This window comes from Argiope bruennichi, chromosome X2 (assembly GCF_947563725.1).
Source record: "Argiope bruennichi chromosome X2, qqArgBrue1.1, whole genome shotgun sequence".
Classification (NCBI taxonomy): domain Eukaryota; kingdom Metazoa; phylum Arthropoda; class Arachnida; order Araneae; family Araneidae; genus Argiope; species Argiope bruennichi.
Genome location: NC_079163.1, coordinates 12319054 through 12342722, shown reverse-complemented (window position 1 = coordinate 12342722; position 23669 = coordinate 12319054). Strand labels below are relative to the sequence as shown.

At 29.5% G+C, this 23669-nt stretch overlaps 1 protein-coding gene across 1 annotated transcript in view; it reads left to right on the top strand.

Moving 5' to 3' along the window:
- Positions 1–23669, top strand: part of LOC129960130 (uncharacterized) — an 87812-nt gene that overhangs the window by 24118 nt on the left and 40025 nt on the right. Inside the window, exons 7-16 of the mRNA XM_056073286.1 lie at positions 3208–3352; positions 4300–4427; positions 8574–8756; positions 11324–11631; positions 12866–13043; positions 13139–13344; positions 13595–13691; positions 13825–13957; positions 16756–16966; positions 23255–23315. Of these exons, the coding sequence (XP_055929261.1) occupies positions 3208–3352; positions 4300–4427; positions 8574–8756; positions 11324–11631; positions 12866–13043; positions 13139–13344; positions 13595–13691; positions 13825–13957; positions 16756–16966; positions 23255–23315 (1650 nt within the window). The remainder of the gene's footprint in view (positions 1–3207; positions 3353–4299; positions 4428–8573; positions 8757–11323; positions 11632–12865; positions 13044–13138; positions 13345–13594; positions 13692–13824; positions 13958–16755; positions 16967–23254; positions 23316–23669) is intronic.

Here is a 23669-nt window from a genome sequence, read left to right as displayed (position 1 = left end):
CAGCAATAGTTTCTGTGTAGTTTGGAGGAAGGGGAAGGAAGGGAGCAAATAGGATTTCCACTAAGACTGCTAAGGAATCTTCAATAGACCCTACAGCTGAGAAAATATTATTATATCATTCATTGTGTCTTTACAATGCTTAGACGCAGACCAAATGTTATTTAAAGTGTAGGGAAAGTTATTATTCGTAATTTTTTTTTTAAGGAGATTGCAGACTTGTACCAAGATAAGTTCCCAGTCAACAGAATTGCCAAAAACTTTCAAAAGTCAACAAAATCATCTTACTTAATATCATTTGACGTTATTCCATACATTAAGATGTTTTATTAAATGTGTGTCTATTCTGAATGTGTATGGTCTAATGTTTGATAAAGTATTAAGTAGAAAAAGCAAATGGGTTTACTTATTCGATTTTGGAATGATACAAAAAAAAATGAAACAAGATAAGTGGCTTCTACTTTCATTGCTATTCCAAGTCGAAGATATTTTACTAATCTTTCGTTATTCTGCAGAAGAAATGGATTTGAGAAATGTCTTATCTATCTCGATATATATTAATATATCGATTTCGTCAATAATTTGACAGGTTTTTGATTTTGAAAAATAAAATTTCAAAAATTTTTTCAATATTGTTTATAAATGTTGGTAATTTTAGCCTGCTTGTTGTCAGCAGTTCACTTAAACATGGTGAAATAGTGTCCACATGGGATATTAGTCACGTTTTAATTAATGTGTTATCTATTAAAGATTCGCTAGCGAGAAGGAAAGATTATCTAAATTTGCCAGAGGGGAAAAAAGGAAATGGATGTCTAGAGAATGTAGTTGTATGTGTGCTCAAAATATGGATTCACAATATATTATATGTTGAGAATGTTTGAAAAGTCAAGTTTTTACACTAAAATCTAAATCATATAAATTTATTACAAAATGTAACAAAAACCCTTCCTATTTGTCAAACTGAAGTTTTCTTGTCATTGACCAAAATTATCCAACTGTTTCTAACATTTTATTTAAAAAAAATTCCGTTTTTTTTTTTTTTTTTTTTTTTTTTGCACAGGATGTGAAGATGTTCATTGATTATTTGAGAACTGCCATTGTCTTGAAAAATGATGTCTTTAAAGGTCTCTCAACTGTAAATAGTATTTCTAAGTTTGATTATTCAAGTAAAGATTCGTATTCCGATAGCAGGAGAGTTAATAATAGAGTTCTTTATTGACAGAATGGTAAATTTACTTAATAATAATAATAATAATAAAATATTTCGGAAAAACAGTTAAGAGATTTGAATTATTAATATCAGGACTTTGTATGTACAGTACAACTTCAGTTTGTAACATAACTGAAGGGGGAAACTGTGTTAGATAACGATTCTTTTTAGGTAAGCGAAGAATATCTATTATTATTTTGTATCTGATTACAGTATATAGTTTTGAAAGCAAAAGGAATTCAAAACTCTTTTTTTGTAGACTACACACATGTTCTTTATTAAAGTTATTACATTTTGAGAATGATAGAAGGCACATCAATTTATACTTAATAATAGTTTATCACATGTAATTTGCTCATAAAAAACTCTTTTTGCTTTTCTCCCAGCGTTTTTGAGTAGCAGCGTTGTCACTACCTTTTCATTAAAAGAACGCCAGCTAGCACGGACTCATTGCATTGATCAATAAATCTTAGAGTAACCTAAAAAAACACATGTATTATAATTTTTATGCTACTTTAAAAATATTGATATAAATTACACAATAAGCTATAGCTTTTACAGTGTATACTTTTAGTTTTCTCATCAAAAAATGTCACTTAAATATTGTTCATATTATTAAAAAATATAATAAACTCTTAACTTAGGCTTAACTCAGATGCTCTAAAACCATTATCGGCTGTCATTACCGTCTGTGCCATCTGCTTAGTGCTCATTAATTAAGACATCATTTGATTGCAACTCTTTTTCTACTATTTTGGCTTAATAATTTCTAAATTAATTTTCATAATTCTGCGTCTTCCGTAACAACTTATTCATTTAACTCGTACGCCTCCATGTCTTCTTTCTCATCTGGGAATTGCTTAAATCATTTTTTCCCAATTTTTTCAAACAGTAGCTATATATTTAGACTGATGAATCGATGGCGAAGAATCAACTTAGGGACAGACGTTAACCTCGCCGCTGTCCATAGACTAGTGCGCGCTCGCATTTGTGATTATTCCTGTATATAATAATACGTATTTTTTTATTTATTTATTTTCGGATATGCGATTTTGGAGGCATTTTCAATATAAAATTTCGGCTAACCAGATTTTACTGACCTTCATTCGTAAAGTTTCATCCTGTCAGATATGTATTTGCCTGAAGTATGAATTGCTTGAATATGAGAGGAACTGACAAAAGAGCTTATTCCTGCTGTAACAAGTTGAAAGCCAGTCCTTCTGTTCATGTACATTGTAACCGAAAGAGAATGTGATCCTATTATAATAGAATATAACATTTTTTAAAACATAATGTATCTTACTATTCAGTAGAATTTAAGGAAATCGAAATATTCTTGAAGGCTGAAAGTTGAAAAGATAAATTTCTGCGCGTCAAAAGTCTACGAACAAATTAGTTAAAAAAGGAAAAAACTAAGAATAGATTTTCAATGAAAAGCCGAATCAGATAGATTTAGAGATTAAGGATTGTACAGGGCAATTTAAAATATAAATTTAAGAAAAGTCCATATCCGAAATATCGATGTTAAGTGGCAACAATAGATGAATTTTTTTATATAGTTTAAGTGAATATTTATCTTTATACTGAAGTTGTTGCAGTTGCATTACTCTCTTTTGGATAATAGATGGCGATACCTAATTAGGTACGCATCATATAGTGCATTGCGATTGTAAATAATGAGATGAGTTGCTTTTCTGTTAAGGTGTTCGTGCGTTAATGTCTTGTCTTGTTTTCGTGTTTTGTGTGAAATGTGATAATTAAAGAAATGTTCCCGAAAACATGGGTCCTTTTACTTTCACTGTACGGATCATAATGATCTTCATTCCACCACAGATTCAAGTAAATTTTACTGAGACCAACATTATTTATTCTTGTTGGACACAAACTTTATGTTTTTATTTATTTTCATCCTTTTGGATATTAGTATTTAAAGTAGTTATTGCGAGATTATGAAAATGTAGATCTGAAAGCATTTGAAATTGAATGTGTGTATGTCTTAGATTACAGGTAGTAATCAGCAACAATGGAGACTGTTATTAGAAGAAAAGAAGTCTAATTTCTACTGGCCATTTAATTCAGATACTGAGATAACCACATATAATTCTGGAAAAGGGATTCCTGTTGCAGAAAAAGTGCCATTAACAGGTAATATATTTTTATTTTTTATTTTTAATGGAAATCAAAAGTTCTATGTTATTATGTATATTTTTGATTCTTGTATCTTCGAAATTAATTGTTTATGTGGCCATATATTGAATTATCTGTATTTAGTCATGTGTATAATGTCATTTACGCATGAGAGAACTAGATTGATTTGATAGATTTGGGAAAGAATGAGTTTATGAGGATTATTTATGAAAAAGTGTTTCTTGTTTCATTTTAGTTTACTTGTTTTACGTCTTACCGCAAAATGTAAAAAGTAATGAAAGAAAATATTAGAAAGGCGTTTTCTACGCAAATTTCTTAGAAAGTTACGTTTTTCAAAAATGCTTAGAAAAATAAACCCTTAACCACAAATTTATTTAAAATTGCACAAGCCTACCGATAGTGTCGGTTAAGAATATTTAAATTTACTCAATCTTCAAAATATTTTTCATATTTTATAATTAATCCTAATAATTAATTCATACATAGTTTTCAAAAATTAACAAAAGATTTTAAATAAATAACATTTTATAATGAAAAACACACAATATGACAAAATAGAAAGCAAAAATTGTCATTTGTTAAAAAAAATTACTTTGATCTGAATTGTATACAATAAGTAAGAATAACAAAATTGTTGGAATATAGGAACAAAGAGGAAACTACATTGTTTTTTAATATGTTTAAAAAAATTGGTAACATATTATAATCTTTGAATTATCGTTTTGGAATGTCAGAGAAAAGACTGTTATTGAAAAAATATAAGAGAGGAAAATAAAAAAAAGTACATCTGAAATATGTTTCCAAAAATAAATGCTGAACATTTTATTTTGCTGCAAAGGTATCGAAACTTTTTCTGTAACCTTATTATATTTTCTTTTTTAATTATTCCACGGTGAAATATATGCCAACTTATTATATAATTAACGCATTTTTTTTAAAAACAGATGACAAAAATGGGGATCAGAGGCCGCATCGTCTTTCAAAATTTGAAAGTGGAACATTTTTAACACCCCAGTGTGGTGATGGAAGAAATCTTGTTTCTGCATATAATTCATCATCTTGTCTCCTTCAGGTATATGATTTTAAGTGAAAAACTCTTCTTTTAAAAGTAACATTATTTTTATTTTTTTATAATTTTTTTTGGCAATTAATAGACAGTCATAACTATGAAGTATGATAAATATTAAAATAAGAAAGAAATTTTTATGATAAAATTTCAGATTTTGTTGACAGTGTTGAAAGATATGCATAATTTATACATTATATTATAAAGCAAGTAAGTTTATATACTCTGAAGTGACAAAATTCATGGGATGCATCTTAATAACGTGCCGGACCTCCTTTTTCCCGACGAAGTGTAGCTATTCGACGTAGCGTGGACCCAATAAGTCGTTGGAAGCCCCCTACAGAAATAGTGAACCATGCTGCCTCTTTAGATGTCCATGATTGCGAAATTGTTGCCGGTGTAGGGATTTTGTGCACAAAATGACATCTTGATTATGTCCCATAAACGTTCGATGTGATTCTTATCTGTCGATCTCGGTGGCCATATCATTCACTGGAATTATCCATAGTGTTCTTCAAACCAATTGCAAACAGTGTGGCCCGGTGGCATGGCGCATTGCCATCCATAAAAACTTCCATCGTTGTTTGGGTACATCAAGTCCATGAATCGCTGCAAGTAATCTCCAAGTAGCTTAACATAACCATATAGTCAAATATCAGTACTGATGGACCAGAGGATCCAGCCCATTTAATATAAAAATAGCCCACACCATTATGGAACCACCATCATCTTCTATAGTGCCTTGTTGACTATTTAGGCTCATGCCTTCGGTTGTACGTATTTTTTGTACCGATCATAAAACTATCAATCAATGCTCTTGTTTACAGTCTCAGTCTTGGTTAATGGTAGTTTTTGTTACTAATAAGAATCAGTTCTAGAAGAGGTTACAACATTTTAAACAATATCCAGAAGTGTCAGATTTAGCGAAATTTAACATGATGTTTAATACAATTTCGAATACTTAATTACATATTTTTTAACACAAATTAATGCGTTTTAACACAATCTGAATACTTTTCCATTTGCCTTTTATGGAAGATGATATGCTTTTCAATGAATTTATTCAAAAATGTATGATAAAAGAAATCAAAGGTAAGTGATACTGTATCTACTTCGAAACATTAATAATTTCTTCTATATTTGGGATAGTAAATTCATATCTTTACATAAATATAACGATTTTTATTAAACGAAAGGGTTTTGGTTTCAACAGTTTTTGCCTTATTTCTTTTTGATTCATTTGTTTAAATCAATAAATTCGAACATTTAAAAATATGTTATTTAAAAAAACGTTTTTTTTTTTAAGTTTAAACTACAATTTAATGAGGTTAATGGTTTTTGGAACGATTTGTAAGAAGAAGATAGTTGCAAAAAGTATAATCTTGAAATGCCACACGTAGTTAAAAAGAACTAAGTATGGATGTTACGTTTCCATGAAATGGCGTTTTACGTCAGTTTCAAAAAATTAGTTTCTAAGTACTATTACAAATTTAAACCTTTCTGATTATCGTCTAGATTTGATTTTACTGCTATTGCATTTTTTAAAACCTGTACGCTAGTAAGAATAATAATTATTTGTTCATTATATAACTTTTCATTTTGTAAATGAGATATTATAAGTACGGTGTACATAAAAAGAGACTACTTACTGATACAGAAATATATTAATATTTCGCCAACTGATCATTTGCTGCCGCGAAAATCGGTAAGAATAATGTAGATGTTATCTGAATTCAAATTTAATTTTCTTCTAGGTGCCCTATTAAATGATAACTAAAATCTATTGCTGAGAAATAAAACAGAATAAAAAATAGTTTATACATTAATATATGTAGTATATATTCTTCAGGAATTTAAATTTTTTTTAAGGTCGTTCTTGTATGAAAAATAAGTCATATAAACTCCTGATGAATGAAGCTCTGGTAATGCACTCTTCAATATACATTTACATTTTTACTGTAAGTTTTTACTCAAAAACGTGCTTTTTGCCCACAAGGCTTACAAAACAAGACCTGATGAATTTACACTGAAATTAATCATTCGCTTTCCATATTTGAAACAATGTGATTATTTCCAATTTCAGAAGAATTCAGGACCTTGTTAAATTTCGAGGGTCTGTGAGGTAATACAAATCTCGAGACCCCTTTTTCCCTCCAAATTTTTAAAGTCCAATATTTTTAATTTAATTTTTATTCTGCACTTTTAAGTTGCAAATTTTGAAAAATTGCAGTTGCAAATCCCTTTCTTAAAAGACGATTTCAATATTTCACGTATGAAAAAAGTGCACGGCTAAAAGTTAAAAGTAACATTAAAAAAAAACAGTAAAAAAAATAATTAATAAAAAATAAACTCACCTTCCTTTAAATAATATTATAACAAAAGGGGCATTTTTAAAAATTAAACACCAAAATTTTATAACTAATTTATTTTACAGTTATAAAATAGCATACTAAATAACTTGCAAATGGTAATTAGAAATATTGCTAAAATAAAGTTCCAAAATTAATTTACACAGTTCTTGATTTTGATTTGTATAAATTCGATTGCACAGCCTCTATAATTAAATGAAAGTATAAAATTAAATAACTTTCAAAATACCTCTAAAAATTTTGAGAGTTCAGCAACTGCCAACTTTGCCTATTTAATAATTCGGCCCTTTTGACTCCATTGATTAGAATTATTTAAATAATCTCTTTGATCTGTTGATATAGAAGTTCCTGTATTGTAGATTCAAATCTCTTGGGAATTTAATTATATTTATTAGAAACGGTTTTACACATTTCGATGTGCCTTTTGATTCGGATGTTCTTAAACAATTCTTTTTGTGAAAACTATGTGCGTGTTGCAGATATTTTGCTATGGAAAAAGTCTAGTTGTCTACACCTATGAGCTCACAGTTCGCAAAAGCCCAATCGAGATCAATATAAAATTTCAAGGAGAGCAATTGAATGTAGAGCAAAAATTTCTTTATTGATTTTATTGCATTGTAGGTGAAATTGTTGCTGTAACATTAAGGAAGGTTTTATATATATATATATATATATATATATATATATATTTCTTCTTATAATTAAGTGAGTGAACATTCAATTTTATTTATGTAATTTGCTTTCAATCATAATAAATAAAACCTTGGTTAAATCTTCAGTATATTTTCGTTGTAGAAATTTGTAATCGTGTTATTAACATGAAATGAATACTTTCCTATTAATATGTTGTTAAATGAAGAAAAGATGTATTGTAATACTTTTGTAACAACGATAATATTTTTCTCAAAATAGGCTAAAATTTGGTGATTTTGTATTATATATGAAGGAATATTTAATAAAATGTTCATTTTTAATGTTACTAGCCATAAAAAATAACTTATTTCTTGCATCACATTTATATTTAAAAATTACTATCAAAGTACTATTAAAATAAAAAATTACTATAAAAATAATCTTATCATCAATCTCTATAAATTGCCCTAAAATTAAGAAAAAATTTCATTAATTTCATTTTTATCATGGCTTAAACGGTAATAAAAATCATGGCTACCATGTGTAGAAATGTCACCTTTGGTCGTAAACATTATTAACCCCGGAGCACGCTTGGCCGAATTCGACATGTTCGTAGGCATTACTGTATGCAAGACACTACCCATGATCATACAGTAAGCACAATCACAAATAAATTGTTTATTATACATTTACTATGGGAGTAATTAATTATGTAAATTATTTGATATTGTAAACGTGCTTAATTTTTGATCATTTAACATGCATCCAAAATAATGATTTTTCTTTTGAGCAAGGAAACGATATATAAAAAAACCTAGATGAAATCTGTTTTATTCAGAGATGCAGAACTGAAGGCAGTAATTTGTTATTAAAGAAAAATCATCTCAGTTCTTCCCTTTCGAATTTAAAAATTCTTTCTATGTCGAGTGCATTTTTACATACAAGATTAAAATCTAACTTAACACATGATATCTTAAAAATGACAGATCGTGATTTAATATTGATACTACTTCATGATTGGTTTCCTTTAAGCGGTTCAGCTGTGTTAGAAAATTTGCTTCAGCTTTAAATAGGAAGTATATGTATTTCTTACTGAACGAAATTGCAATTTAAGAATTAATGCGTTTTTGTTTTATGATCTGTTTTCTAGGTCTTGGAAGGTGATTTGGACCGAATGCATTTATTTTCATACAAAGTCCCTCCAGATTGTGAAAATATAATTTTGTCTGATAAGCTGATCTTTGCTATTTCTAAAAATCAACCCTCTAATCAGCATGTTTTAAAAATCATTTCTAGAAAATTTGCTGAAATATCATCAGAAAATTCAAAAAAGGTAAAGCAAAAAATAAATAAATGTATATACAATCTACAAAAATGTTTGAACAAAAATATTTTTCTTATTGAAATATATAATTCATGATTTTTTTATTAAGTTTTTTTAAGTAATGTTATTATTTTAAATATTTAATTATCAGCAGTTGTATTTAAATAAAAATTGATATAATGTATATTTTTTACTTGTAATTTTTGTAATAATGCTATTTTCTTATTTTCATACGAGAGTTTTTATTAAAATTTTTAGTTATTAAAAAATTAGTTATTTTTTTAAAAATGATTTCTGTTTTTCTATACCATTATTGCACCTACAATTTTTTGTCATGATAAACAGAACAAACAAAAAGTACAAAACATGATAGTCATTTTTCTTAAGTACTGCCCTTCTTACATAAACTCTGTTTTAACTTATGTTGATAAGATGTTAAGTAGAGGATGGTTATAATTAAAGTGCAAGTGTTTAGAGGACTGTAAAAGAAACACTACATGGATTATGTTGAAGAAATTTGGTATATGTTATATTTACCACATGGGGAAATGAATTACACAATAAAAAAAAAGTTAGTTCAACGTTTTATCATAGGTGGCGCTTTTTCATGACAATATTTTATACATTGTAATTGTAACATTTTTCTTTGTTAAAATATGAAATGTGTAATGCTTTACAATATTTGTTCAATATGGGATCTTTCAAATCTTATCAAATGCTGTAGACGCAAAATACCGTGATCCACAGTAGCACCTAATGTTTCCTGCTGAATTTCTAAGACATGTCTAGTAATGCTGCTTTTTAAAGCACCAACAGAGTTAGGTTTGTCCTTGTTGACACGATCTTTTAACTATCCCCACAGCCGGAAATCGCAAAGATTCAAATCAGGTCAACGAGGTAGCCACGCATTTTAGAAACATCTGCTAACTATACGATCCTCACTAAAAGTTCGGTGAAGCAGTTGTATAACACAATGAGCAATGTGAGGTGGTGCTCCATCTTACATGAATTTTGTTAAATCGAGGCAGTTTCTGTCTTGCAAAGCAGGGATCATATTACGGTGCAGAAAACTAGCACTGTTGGTGTAAGATTTTACAAAAAAAAAAAAAAAGGACCAATGATAAAGTCAGCAGTCATACCACACCAAACTGTAACAAACGTTGAATGCAAGGGTTTCCCAAAAACAGTATGCTGGTTGGATGAGCCCCATATTCTACAGTTATGAACTGTTGACTTGTCCGGATAAAGTAAAATGCGCTTCATCAGTCCACAAAATCTTTCTAATCAATGATTCGTCTTCATCAATTTTGGCAAGAATGAAGGTTGGCAAAATCAATTCTTTGTTGTGGCTCGCCTGGTTGCAAATGCTGCAAGATTTTAATTTTATACGGATAGCGTCTTCAAATGTAGCGCACGGTAAATGTAAAGACTTTGCGCACGGTCGCCCATGGTTTTGATAAAGTCCTTGCTACACTTCTAGCGCTTACAGGTCACTGATCCATTAACCCTGAATCAATTGCTTCCCTAATCTCTTCCACGATTTCCTGATTCACAGATATTCTTTCTCTAGATCCAGGTAGCACTCCGAGTTCTCCTGTAGCTTCAAATTTATTAATCATTTTCTTTAAGCCATTCGCAGACATCGGTCCTTTTCTCAAATCTTTAAGATGGCGATATTCTTTCAAAGCAGCACTATAATTGCTATTCTTTTGGTAATAACATTTTACTAACAGAGCACTTTCTACCTTTGACAAAGTCATGGCTATAGCTTAAAGATACATGACTTTTATCATCATAATGATTTTAAAATTGAAGTGGTATTCATTTTGACATAGTACAGAACAAAAACAACGTTTTAATCATCTACAACGCCATCTATTGCAAAAAAAATGAACTAATTTTTTTTTATTGTGTCATTTATTTCCCCATGTTATAAATATAACATATACCAAATTTCTTCAACATACTCCAAGTAGTTTCTCTTTTACAGTCCTTCAAACACCTGCACTTTAATTATAACCCTGTACATCGATATCGCAGGAATATTAATTTTTGCCCATGACTTTCCGGCTTTTCTTCTTTCTCACATATATTATTCAAACAATGTTTACTATTTTTAGACATTTCTCCTTCAGATTTATTTAACAATTAAAAAATCTTTATTTGATTAATTTTATGATTTGTTTTCATTGTTTTGTAGAATTCCATATTTTTCACTGGTAGTTTTTGAAAACTTTTGTGACTAACTTGTATTTACATAAAATGAGAATTTTAGCTCCCTAAGTTCTAAAGAAAATTTCTAGTTTTGATTAACAGTATTTTAAGCACTTGTGTACTAATTTGAACTATTTAATGTATTAATAATCTCAAATATATGTGTCAGAGTCGTTATATTCTCATTAAATATAAATGTAAATTTGTAAGATGCATATTTGTTAGATTTATTTTTCCATTGAAAAATTCAGAATTAAATTAGTAATGTGGAATTTGTATGTGTTTTCAATGCCTTCCGTATCTGTTAATTGTTGGATTTTTTGTGTTTTCTGCTTTGGGACTGAACTGTGCTTTGTTTTCAGAGAGAAACTCAAAATGCTGACATCCAGAAGTTTGTTTTCAATGATGGAATATTAGCTATATATAAAGCAGCAATACAGTATCCTAAAGAGAAATCTAGTACTGTATGTTCCAAATCCAGATTAGAAACTGATCTGACAAAATCAACTGACAAGATTTTATCTAACTCTGATAATCGTTTTGAACAAAATAAAAATCTCCTTCAAAGTGAAATTGTTTTGCAGAAGTTAGATGCTTTAATTAATGAACAACAAAGTCTCGAGGGATGTATTTTGGTGCAGAATGATTGTGTTTGGGAATGTAGATTAAGGTATGTTATTTTCAAATTTTCTATGAATTAATGACTCTTAATGGAAATTCTAAATGTATTGAAATATAATTAAAATAGATTTTACAAGTTTTTATGCAGAAGTTGTTATGTGTCGTCGGGTTTTTTTAAATAGGGTACGGATCGGGACATCAATACTCCTGAACAGATTTCTGTCAATGAAATTTTAATGGACATTAATTTTTACCTGCCAAAATGCAAACTGCGTCTGTGATTTCTTTTGCATCATAATAATTATTTAATAAAATTCATATGTTTATTTCCTCAATTTGATTTATTTTTATAAATACGAGTTATACATTAGTAAATTTAGTACTTAAAAATATATTAATTGTAATTTTCGTTGATATTGCAAATTTTACAAGTACACTAAATATATAATTTTATCTTTGGTATTCGCCTCATAATTTGTTTATCACATTATTGTAATAAACAATTGTTTTAAAAACAGATATTTATTTTACTAATATGTTTATTATATTTCTAAACAAGATCAACTTAATTTTCTAAATAATTTTCCTAGCTTTGATTCGGATTTAGATTCTTACAGTTCTTTTTAGCCAGGATTTAGATTTTCAGTTCTAAATCTCTTGTGATATTAATTGTTCCAGATTGTTTCGATCCATGTTATCAAAGTGAAAGCATTTTACTTTCATCTATTAGAATTTATTGCCTTCAATATTCTTCGGTTTCTTCTTTATAAATACATTCTTGTTTTGAGTATGTCTGGTCAAGCTTTTAAAGTGACTTAGAAAAATGGCTCAAAAATTTGAATGTTGAAGGGAAAAGAAATGAGTTGTCCATAAGCTTTTAGGGGAGTAAATTTTCATTTTTAGTTTTTATCGCAGACTCTATGATTGTGTTATATTATTTTTGTACAGTCACGCAATCATATTATTATTTATTGTCTTGATATAATTTAAAATTAAAAATAATTTTTAAATTGTTATTCATCTTTCTCAGTTGTAAAAAAAAACCATAATCTTTTGAGGCGCACTGTAGTTTGTAAAAATTATAATTTTTTTTACTGCTTAATTTTAATTAGTTTTATGTTCAGTTTTCGATAAATAGCAATTTTATTTATATGAACCTTATTTTTTGATATATATCTAAAAATTCCAGTTCTTCATATAAATGTCTTTGAAGTGTAGGGCATTTTTTGCTCTTTTATTTATTTAGTTTTATTTTCTGAATTGATTTATGATTTCTTTTTCAGAATTTCAGCTGAAGCATTATTTCTGAGCCTCACTGCGACTCCTTCTGATTTACCTCTTGCTGAAAAATTAGGTGTAATGCTTGGATTAGATCTTCATAAATTATATGATATTGCTGCGGATGTCCAGTTATCTTCAGGACAATTTGCTCAAGCAGTTCATTTATATCAGCTTTCAAAGGTACGAAATGTGTCTTAATATTTGAATATTAATTTTTTTACCCTAATTCCTGTAAATTTATAATTAATCCATTTTTATGTCTTGTTTTCCCTTAGTGTCCTCAGTTAAAGCGAGTTGCACATTTCATGGGATATGGTTTCTTGTCTGAATTAATTGCTTATACTCAAGTGCTTTTCAGCACTAAAAGTGTAGAAATTGTGTCAGCTGATAAGTGTCATTTCGCTAACATTGCCCTTCACTGTTTCGCACATCAAGTTAAGAACAAATTTCAAGACAGAAGTGTTATTAACTTGGCTTTTAAGTATGTTAAAATTTCTTTCAGATATTTTTTTGCTTTTATTATTTTTATTTTTCACTGTAGTTTTATTAACGAATATAATTAATATCAAATTGTAACAAAGTATTCTTTTCTTACTTTATAAAGATAACGAATTATTTCGAGACAAACATTTGATATTATTTAATTAATTCATCATTAAACTGAATTAGTTTATAGAATGAGTGCAATTCATTATCACATTGTAATCATTAATAAGTTCATGTAATTACAGAAAATTTTTAAAAGAAAATGCATACTATGATGAAGAAGTTGCTGCCAAACTATTATCTGAGCAAGGTCTTAATGAACTATTGCATTATTTTGCAGAGGTAGGTGAATGTTTTTGAAGGCTAATCTAATTTCTTTTCAATTTCGAATAAAGTTAAATTTAATATTCTAAAAGAATTTATTATATTCATTTCATTATTGGTAAAAAATAATGCTTATTTTTACTTTATTCAGATTCGTGGGCAACAAGGATTAATGGTTGAGACATTGCTTTCAACAGATGGCATCAAAGCTACAATTGAGAAAACTGTTTATAACGCTTTATCTTCCTCTGGCTATGAAGTGATTCTACATCACACTAATGACGGTTTGTATGTGTTTATGATTGATAAAATTTCAAATAGTTTCATATCAGTATTCATTGCTAAGTTTGATATTATTTTCTGCTTTCTTTTTACCATTTCTGTTTATTATTGTAGTATTATATCCTGTACGTGAGTGTATATGTGTATATAACGAGACTAGCCTTCAGAAAAAATGTTACTATAAAACCAATTTTTTAAATATATTGCATATTTCACCGCGAAAGAAAACTAATACTTTTGATAAATTGGTGTGTCCATCTCATCTTTCATTTGTTTTTTCTTCAAATATGCTTGCTGTTTTGTTTTGGAACATATTTATCAATCAGACTTTATTGCAGGTGTGATGTATCGGTCTCTTTTGGAATAATATAAAACATGATTTAGAATTTTGCATCATATATTTTTGCTTAGAATTTTAAGTTGAAGAAAAGATGTGAGTTTTAATACTGATTTATTGAAAATTGTAATTAATTACAAAATATAGGATACAGTAAAACTTAGCTAATTCGAAGCTAATGGACCATTTTAAAAATTCGTTTAAGCTAAAATTCAAATAAAAAAAAACCTGCATCTAAAATTTGATGTATGACAGTTCAAATGACAGTTTTTAAGATACACTTGTTCTGCTAAATTAAGGATGAGACCAGTGGCGGATTTTAATGTAAATCATAGGCGCTAAATTATTTTGAGGCCCCTCATACGGGGAAAAAACCTATTGTTTTCAAGAATGCAGCTTGAACTAAACTTATTTGTATTTCTAACTTTAACTTTATGCTTATGTTCTATTATTCGTTATTTAATTTGAAGGTAATTCTGAGATCATTATTTATTGCATCTATAATGTTTATTTCTCCTCATTTGTACTGAAAATATACTGTATTATTAATGAGTTATATATACTAATTAATTTCTTGTAATGACTCACTCTGAAACCACTGAACCTGTCTTTTATTTGTACCGTACTATTAAAATCAAAAGTAGCCAGACACTTTCGGTTTTACACACTTTTCCAAATGTCTGCTGAACGTCAGGACAAAATGTCTTTGAACTTATACCATGTAATATGCATTTGAACTCATATTTTACCGTGAGGATTCGGTCACAACAGCATTTAGCGAACCTATCAGAAATTGATGAGAAAATAGATTTTGACATAATAGCAAAAGATTAAATTAAATTTTAGAGGAAGCATAAACATATATATTAAATAGCATTAGAACGAAATTTTTGAAATGTTAAAAGAAGTGAGAATTAAAAGAGAGAGGGTGAGAGAGCATTTAAGAACATAGAAACAGATCTCGGAAGGCGTCAAAATGCAAAAATGCCATTTTTCTTGCATTTCATTGGTAGAATTTATCTCTACATTTTTTATAATCTAATTCCTCTACGCCGTCATTTTCAATAAATAAGAGCAATAGCTGGTTTAAGTGAGGTGGATTCGCTCTATCACGCAGTTCTTGATGCATTTTAGAACAGAAAACGATCTAACTCCACTTGTATTACAAATTAGGAGGGTTTTTCCACCATATTTCAATTTGGTGGAAACTAAACAAAAAGTAATGAAATAATTTTTCTTAAATATTTAACTGTTGTTTTTAAATTATTACATTTAGAATTTTTCTCTGAGTTAATCAATATTGAGATACTATTCTGAATAATTTAAGTGATATTACATTATTCAGAACTGAAGTATCCTATTTGAACGAGAATTATATCTTTGAAGAAAAACCGAATTCCACCCATACCGGCAGTGTCGATTCTAGCTAAAAAGAGAAATCTGCACACCGCGAATCAGCGATTGATGTAAATGATTCTGCTTAAAGTTTGTCTCCTTCATTAGATAAATAAGAGACTGATAAGAATTCTTTTTTATGCATTTAGTTAAAAAGGCATTTTAATTTAATAATGTTAGTATTTCTTATATCTTAGAAATTTCCCAAATATCATTGCTTTTGAAATCAGTTATTGATCTGAATTTTTCCTCCGCGTTTTCTTTAGTTTTCATTTCCTCCTATGTTTCATTTGGCTATTTTCGTTTATTCACTTTATATTTTTGAAGAAAAAATAATGAGAAAAGGTTTTTTTTTGAGCAAGGCTGCATTGTAGAGAATTAAAGTAATCGAGCAAATATGCGGATCGATTTTGAGTTCTATTAGGTCTAGAGGCACCAGATAACGACCTCCAACGCCTTTTCCGAAAAACTGTCACTGAATGAGGCGAAGAAAAACGATACCACCAACCTCAACTGACTGAATGACAAATCAGGAGATCAAGTGGCATCAGTTATAGTATGACCTGCAAGTATATGCTACATGATCGTTGGGGAGAGTATCAGAAAGGTATAAAGAACATTGGCACTGTACACTGATCATTTCTGTGGCAGCTGTTTTAAGATGTATATCGCTTCTTTGCATAGTGGTATTAGATTTGCATGATATTTAAGCTTAGCAGAACAATACTGGATAGCAGATTGAACATGTATTGTCATGACTGTTATTTGACATTTCGTTTGATATCAATACCTTTAATAGACCTAAATATTCCCTTTGATAGTCATTGTTTAAATTTTTGGAAGTCTGAAAACGTTTTACTAAAAATGCCAACTAAAATTGCAAAAATATGGCAAATAAAAACTTCGCTAGTTGAAAATATAAATTTGCTTGTTCATTTTTGCTTAATGTTTTTTTATTAGTTCTTAATCGAGAATCAAACAAGTTGTTTTAGTCGTATAGTATTAACTGTTCAGTTAATCATTTTGTCATTACTATTTTGCAAAGTAAAGGGAAAAGGTTTTTTTCAGAATATTACATGAAATGCATGACATCTTATCATCTGCTTCAATTTCTGGCTGCAAAACCATCGCTGCTGAATCTACATTTGCAGCATTTAATTACTTTATTACCTAAAATGAGTGTCCCAATGTTGAAAAGGGTTGCTACTTTATATGATCCAACACGTCATGTTGCAAAACTCTTTTTCCGAAATTTGGCTTCATCAAAAATGAATAAGAGGTGAGTGAAACATACTGCATTTTTTTTATGTTACATTTCTTTATTTATATTTTACCTGTTTAAATTATAGTTTTTGTTATTTTATATTAAATAAGAGGTGGTTTAAGATTGCTAAATACTTTTGATGTATCCAAAAAAGAAATGTTTCAGCAGAACCATTGACAGATAAATTCTTCAAACTAAATATTTAACATTCATACAAAAGTTTGAAATGATTGAGGATGGAAATTAAAACTTTAATACTGGTAAGCAAATGTTAATATCAAATAGATTGTAGATAATTTTTAATACTTTTTTAATTAGAAGCTTAAAAATAAAGTTTAGAACTTGCATGATTCCTGGGAAAATTGTGCCATAATTGGTTTATCGATCATTATTTACAACATTTTAAGATTATTTGAGCATTGAGAGAGCGAATATTTAAAAGCTTAAATTCAACCCAACAATTCAAATTCAGCAAGTGTTTAAAATCATTGAATGTGAAATTTCCCAATTGGTTTTTTGGAATCAATTTTAAGACGTCAAATGTTAAAGTTTTGATATTTATATCTAGGCATTAACTTTTTACGAAAATTTGTGCAAAATGCGAGACCTTCAAAAAGATAAGAATCGAAATCGAATATGTTTGTAGAGTTTAGAAGCCAATAAGTAAAAGTGTATTAATTTGAAATGCCTTGCATACAACAAGTGCCTCTTCCTTATTAAAATCTTCAGTTGGCAAAGCATTCAAATCACAGTCTTTATTTTGTAATCGCATGTGGTGTGACGACCATAGAACCAACCATAGAATAGAAAAGAAAAGAACATATACCAACCGTAGAATAGAAAAGAAATGATGTTCTTATTCAATAAATGTGAGTTTATTACAAATTAAATATGTATGTTTATAACTTAATAAAACACGTCTTTAGCTATTGTAAAGGATACATGTTTTTGCATGATGAAACGAAGAGTTTCCAGAATCCCAAGAAATTAGGGCATATTTTATCAAATATCTTCAAGAGCATGCTCCCAATAACCATCTTTATTAACTTAGATTGCTTCACCAGGCCAAAAATGTAAATATTAAGTTATGTTGATATTTGCAGAGAATTATTCATGACCCTGGGATATTCATTGCTTTTATTGTTATCAAGTTTCTTTTGCCTAAAGACAGTTACTTTCTATGTTGATTTCGATGTTATTGAATCAAATCAATCAAGGCAAAGAATTTGTTTTTGACTCTAAGAATTGGGTACAGTAGACCAGAAAGTTTTATTTATAACTAAGCGAAAAGTGTTTTCTATTCTATAAGATAAATATTTCAAAGCTGGCATCAGAACTGAGGCATTCACATTTGTTCATCGTTCTTCAGGACCTTATATTCCTAAAACATACTTAGATCCTTAAAAGAAATGTAGCAGAATAATTTGTTTCATTTTGAAAAGAATAACTTGATTCCACATTACCGTCCATCTTATAAGAGTTTGCCTTTACTTAATGAGAGAGCGCGAGTTTCAACTTCTAAAGCAGAAAAAGGCAGTGAAAGCGATGATTCGAAAGAATACATAGTGAAAAGTCAACTTAAAATGTCCTTTTTTCTTTACTTTAATGTTTATTGACATACACTGAATATCTTCTGAACACTCCATATATGCATTCATATAATTTTATTGACATGGAGGCATAAATGTTGAGAAAAAAAATTTTAGCAGCATGGAACTTAAGAACGAATATAGCTTAAATGGATTACATTGTGCAGTTTTACATTTACAAAAGTGTCTGTTTATGAAGTTATTATCTGTTATTAAATCCAAATTCATAGATTTATTATACTGTTTGTTCAAAATCAGTCATATTACAATACACAAACTACCTTATAATGCACAACTTTTTATTTTAAAATAGCAGTTAAGTAATGCTATAAAAATGAATGTAAAAATCCCGAGAAATTGATTAAAAATTAATATTAAATCTTAATTTTTTTTTATTGCTTACTTTAAAAAATTATTAAATTAAAAGACTTTATTATGCTCTTTTTTACCTAGGGCAAAATTTTAATACGTAAATTATTTCTTATACTGAAAACTGATTTGAAAAAAAAAAAAAAAGAGAGAGAAAGAGAAAAACAGAAGTGTAAGTAATGAAATTTTGATTTACTACAAAATGTAAGGTTAAGCAATTGTTAGCGTTGCCTTTTTTCAAGAAAGTCATTAGACAAGGGGGCTTTCTTTTAATATAAAATCAGACAATGCTTTGCTGCCTTGAAGTTCTCATTAGTGAGATATCTTAGTTAGTCGAAAATAATATGAATGAAATACTTTGTATAGTTTATTATTCTTAATTCCATGCTTAATCGGCTTTTTTATGGTTAAGTGGGCCACATGATAAACTTATTATGTCACGAAACTTTGTTAAGAAGCTGCTACCAGGTTGATTTCTGCCAATAATGTTAACACTGTTGAATATAAAAAAACTGACTTCTTGTTTAAGGCTGTGTCTAGGCTCTTTTAAGCAGCCGACCTGCCAGCAATCTGTTGAGATCCATTAAGCAGTGATATCTTCCATCAGGATTTCAAAACTATGTCTCCAGCAGTTATTTCAAAAATTTATAAATATATTTTTCTTTTTGTAATATTTGCCAGTTTTCAGATATTTTTATTTACATATTAAGTGTTATGCACTGAAAGATAAAAATAGTTTTTTCTTTCTTTCTTTCCCCCCCCCCCACCTTATAGTTGCAGTTTGGATGTGGAAACCTACTGTCAGCATGAAAACCTGAACAGTCAGTTTTTCTCTTTGAAATTCAAAATAGCTGGATTGTCAGCTCAGTAGCGTAGTTCACTTGGCGAAACAAATAGATACAAACAGGGTTTCCGTTTTGCTTTTGAAACTGCACAGTTTAGCAGCCCATTTTTAATGATTAGGAAAGTCAGAATTGGTTTTCATGGAATATTTTTATATCTCTTGTAATGAATTAGTTATTCGGTTAATGCTGATATAATGAATTAGTTATTCGGTTAATGCTGAGGGCTGTAATGTACTTTCAAGAAATCTAAATTATTCTTAAGGCTTTGCGTTGTATTTAACCAATTTCAAACTTAAACGACTTCGCACTGGCATAAAATATTGATAATATTTTCTTTAAAAAAACATGATTATCCTGGAATTCGTCGGTAAACATTTGATATTCTATGCGTTCCCTCAACCTTCCAGTGAGGTGTAAGGGCGGCCATCTGGAGGGAGCAGGAGTCGAGGCCGCCGCAATGAAAATAAATTCTATAAATGATTCCTATAAAACAATTTTATTGCTTTTTTTGAAGACCCCGGAAGTGAACTACTTCCTATTGGCCACCATCAAACAATAGATTATACGCAGCCTTAAATCTCACAACCTTAAAAGCTACACTTTTCTCCGGAGAGCACATAGAACACCATGACGTCACCCACTCCTCCACAATCAAGTTATCTCATTGGACGAGCGACATCACCCTCTCACTCACCCAGGCCAGCTGCACCGATACAAACAACAACCTAACTTTGTCTTCTTCCAATCCAGAGCACGTCATCTGCTAGGCTTAAACTGCTCATTAAGGAGATAGCCTCGTGCCCGAGGCGGGAGCGCCATAAATTTGCAAATCTCGGAGGTCCCGGAGGAGTACGGATAGTGCAATCAACTCGAGCAGCAACTTGAAGGGGGGAGGGGGCAAACCATAAAGTAATAATTTCTCAGTTTTCCTTTTTTTAAAAACTTTTTAATAAGAGAATTAAATAACAGGTTGGTTATGAGGGTGGTACAGCGATATTCGCGGAAATTTTTTCTTAAGTATATAACATAAATTCCAGTGCATTAAAGTACCTCACTCTAAAAAGGGAGACTACCCCATCAAATATCAGAATCATTTATCTCTTCTCCAAAATCAGAGTATGAAATTGGGCGAAAGATAACTTTATTGCTAGGGAATACTTAAAAAAATATAATCGTAAAAGCATTTGATGACTTTCATAGGTGCTCAGTTTTGCCTATCCTGGTGGCTTATTTAGATGATGATTGACCACCTTCTACAACACTCCCTACAAATATTAGGATCTTGCTGAATTACATGGACGGGCGATTATACATTACTCAAAATTATATGAACAGGCAATTTTTTGAAATAACAGTTCAAAAAGTGATGCATTAATCACGGGAAAAAATAATTAGCATATGAAATCATAACATAAATTTATTATAACACAGAAATATCACACTTATATAAATATGTTTTGTAAAAAAAATAATAACATTTAAATTAAGCTATCCCAAAAATATTACGGTCAATGAAAAAATTCGCTTTTATTACAATCGTAACAAAAGAAGTTGCATATTCTGCGTTCTATATATATGACATAACTACTTCGAAATATAAAATCATTGCTTTTTCTTCGATTTGCAAATAGCTGGAAAATGCCTCACAACGTTTAATTCTCTGCAGCTGAAATGTGGCGTTTAAAGACAAGATGTTGAAGTTTCTGATATTGTTGATAAACAAATGAGGCGTACCATATCTGGAATTTGTGAAATTCCATCGAAAGGTGACAGTGCGATTGCAAAAAAGAGTTCAGATCGATGAAGAAATACATCTCAGTGACAAGGTAGAGGTATTTTGTGAACAGTTTTAATCCAAAAGAAGTATGTTGATGAAATTGCGAGGACTTTACAGTTTTTTATTCTGAGACCTACTGCTCATCTCGTATATAAGCAAGCAAAATTCATAAAAGTCGTATAATGTGTCGGACACCAATGCTGAAATTTTACCACAGAAGGGCACACGTTCTTTGGGCTAAAAGCGCTGCATTGGACGGGTGAATGATTAAATATCGCCTTCAGTTATGAGAAAAATGGGTGTCATTAGCATGATCTGTGATATCAACTTTACGAGTACTTCAATGAATAACTAGGACGGAGCTCTCTCATTGTATGGGGCACGTTTTGTTTGAATGGTACATTGGATATTGCTTTTCTAATGGACAATAATTGTTTTAAGGATAATCAAAATGCCTTCAAGAGCCATCTACTTTCAATTGGAAACATCTTAGGAAGGGAAAATGCGTTGATTCATACTTGCTATTCAATAAGAGCTTCGTTTATACAAAATCAATTGACTTATAGATTAGCGAGGCATTATTCCAGACTTGAATCTAATTGAAATCCTTTGGGGAGTACTTGCATAAGAGGTGCATGAATATTGTCGTTAGATAATTCAAAGGAATAGATCCAAAATTTTAATTTAAATACAAAATACTCGAAAAGGCCATATATTTTTGGGACAACCTTTCATTTTTATTTTTTTACAAACATTCTTTAAAATTTATATTATATTTCTTTGATGTAATACACATATGTTCTGATACCATGTGCTTATTATTTTTTCCCGATTATTGCGTTATATTTTTTAATTGTTGTTTCACCATCCACATAATTTTGAGATGTACAGTATTATTATAGGTATAGTGGAAAAATTTGTGAGTTGTGTAGGGCTCATACAGTGGAAAAAATTTTGTGGCTTCGCGTTCTGGGAAAAAATATTGGAATCCGCGTTCGACAGTTTTAAAAGCAATAAATAGTTATAATTCCTCGTTCTGATATTCACGCCACAGGGTTTTTTGAGAACCCTAAGAACATCATGCAACATGGGGAAAAAAATAGCCGAATATTACGGATGATTCCGTCGGGAAAACAATGGGCAAATCTCGATAAGTAGTTAATCCCACTAGAAGGCAGAGCCGAGTTGTCAACGGTGGATGGGGAAAAAAGACAGGGGAAAGAAATCGTATCACTATGCAGCTACAATCCGTAAAAAGATAAAAAAATTTTTTGACTGGATGAGATGAAAAGGAAAAAGCTGCATTTCAGAAAACAATTCCCACTTCCTTTTTTAACAATATTTCTGTTTAAAGTAATTAATTTATGCTCGATTATAGATTTTAAAAAATAGGAGATAAATAAATTAATACACCATCTAAAATTATTATTTTAAAAAATTGTACATGTTATTCCTTTTTTTTTTTTTTTTTTCCCTCTCTTCAAGCAATTATCAGTCATTTTAAGGATACCAGTAAGATTATCAGTTTAAGCTTAGTAAAATTATTAAGTAATTTTAATCCTGTATGCTGAATCGGGTACTCCTATTTTCACATTCTCATGGCACCAAGGAAGTCGAGGTCGTGCCGAGTTTACACTAAAATACTGAATGATTTACGATTCTGCTGTATTTACTAAGTGATATTATAAATGTTAAAATGCAATGAGGAATATTTCTGTTTTAGATACTGGAGCCTATCTTCTCTGACAACAATAACAAATGAAGTGCATGAGATAAACCACAAGGTAAGTTGAAATTTTGTTAGTATTATTTCATTGTCAAATAGAAAAAAAAATATTCAAATATTCCATCGTAAAATATAGTTTCAAATAAATTTTAGAATATAAATTTTATTTTAATTAATCTATAATTTTTTTCCATAAATAGAATTGTATATTTGTATTATGCTATGAAACATTGCTACCCTGTAAGGATTGTATTATAATTTCATGCGAGCTTTGTTAATTAAATCCATTAAAATAGTTTTTTTTTCACTGCCAAATATTTTTCCACTTTTCCCTTATAAGTTCTTCACACTATTGAAGTTTGATGTGAATTTTTTTGATCGCCATCTTAAGTGACGCTATACGCTATGAGAA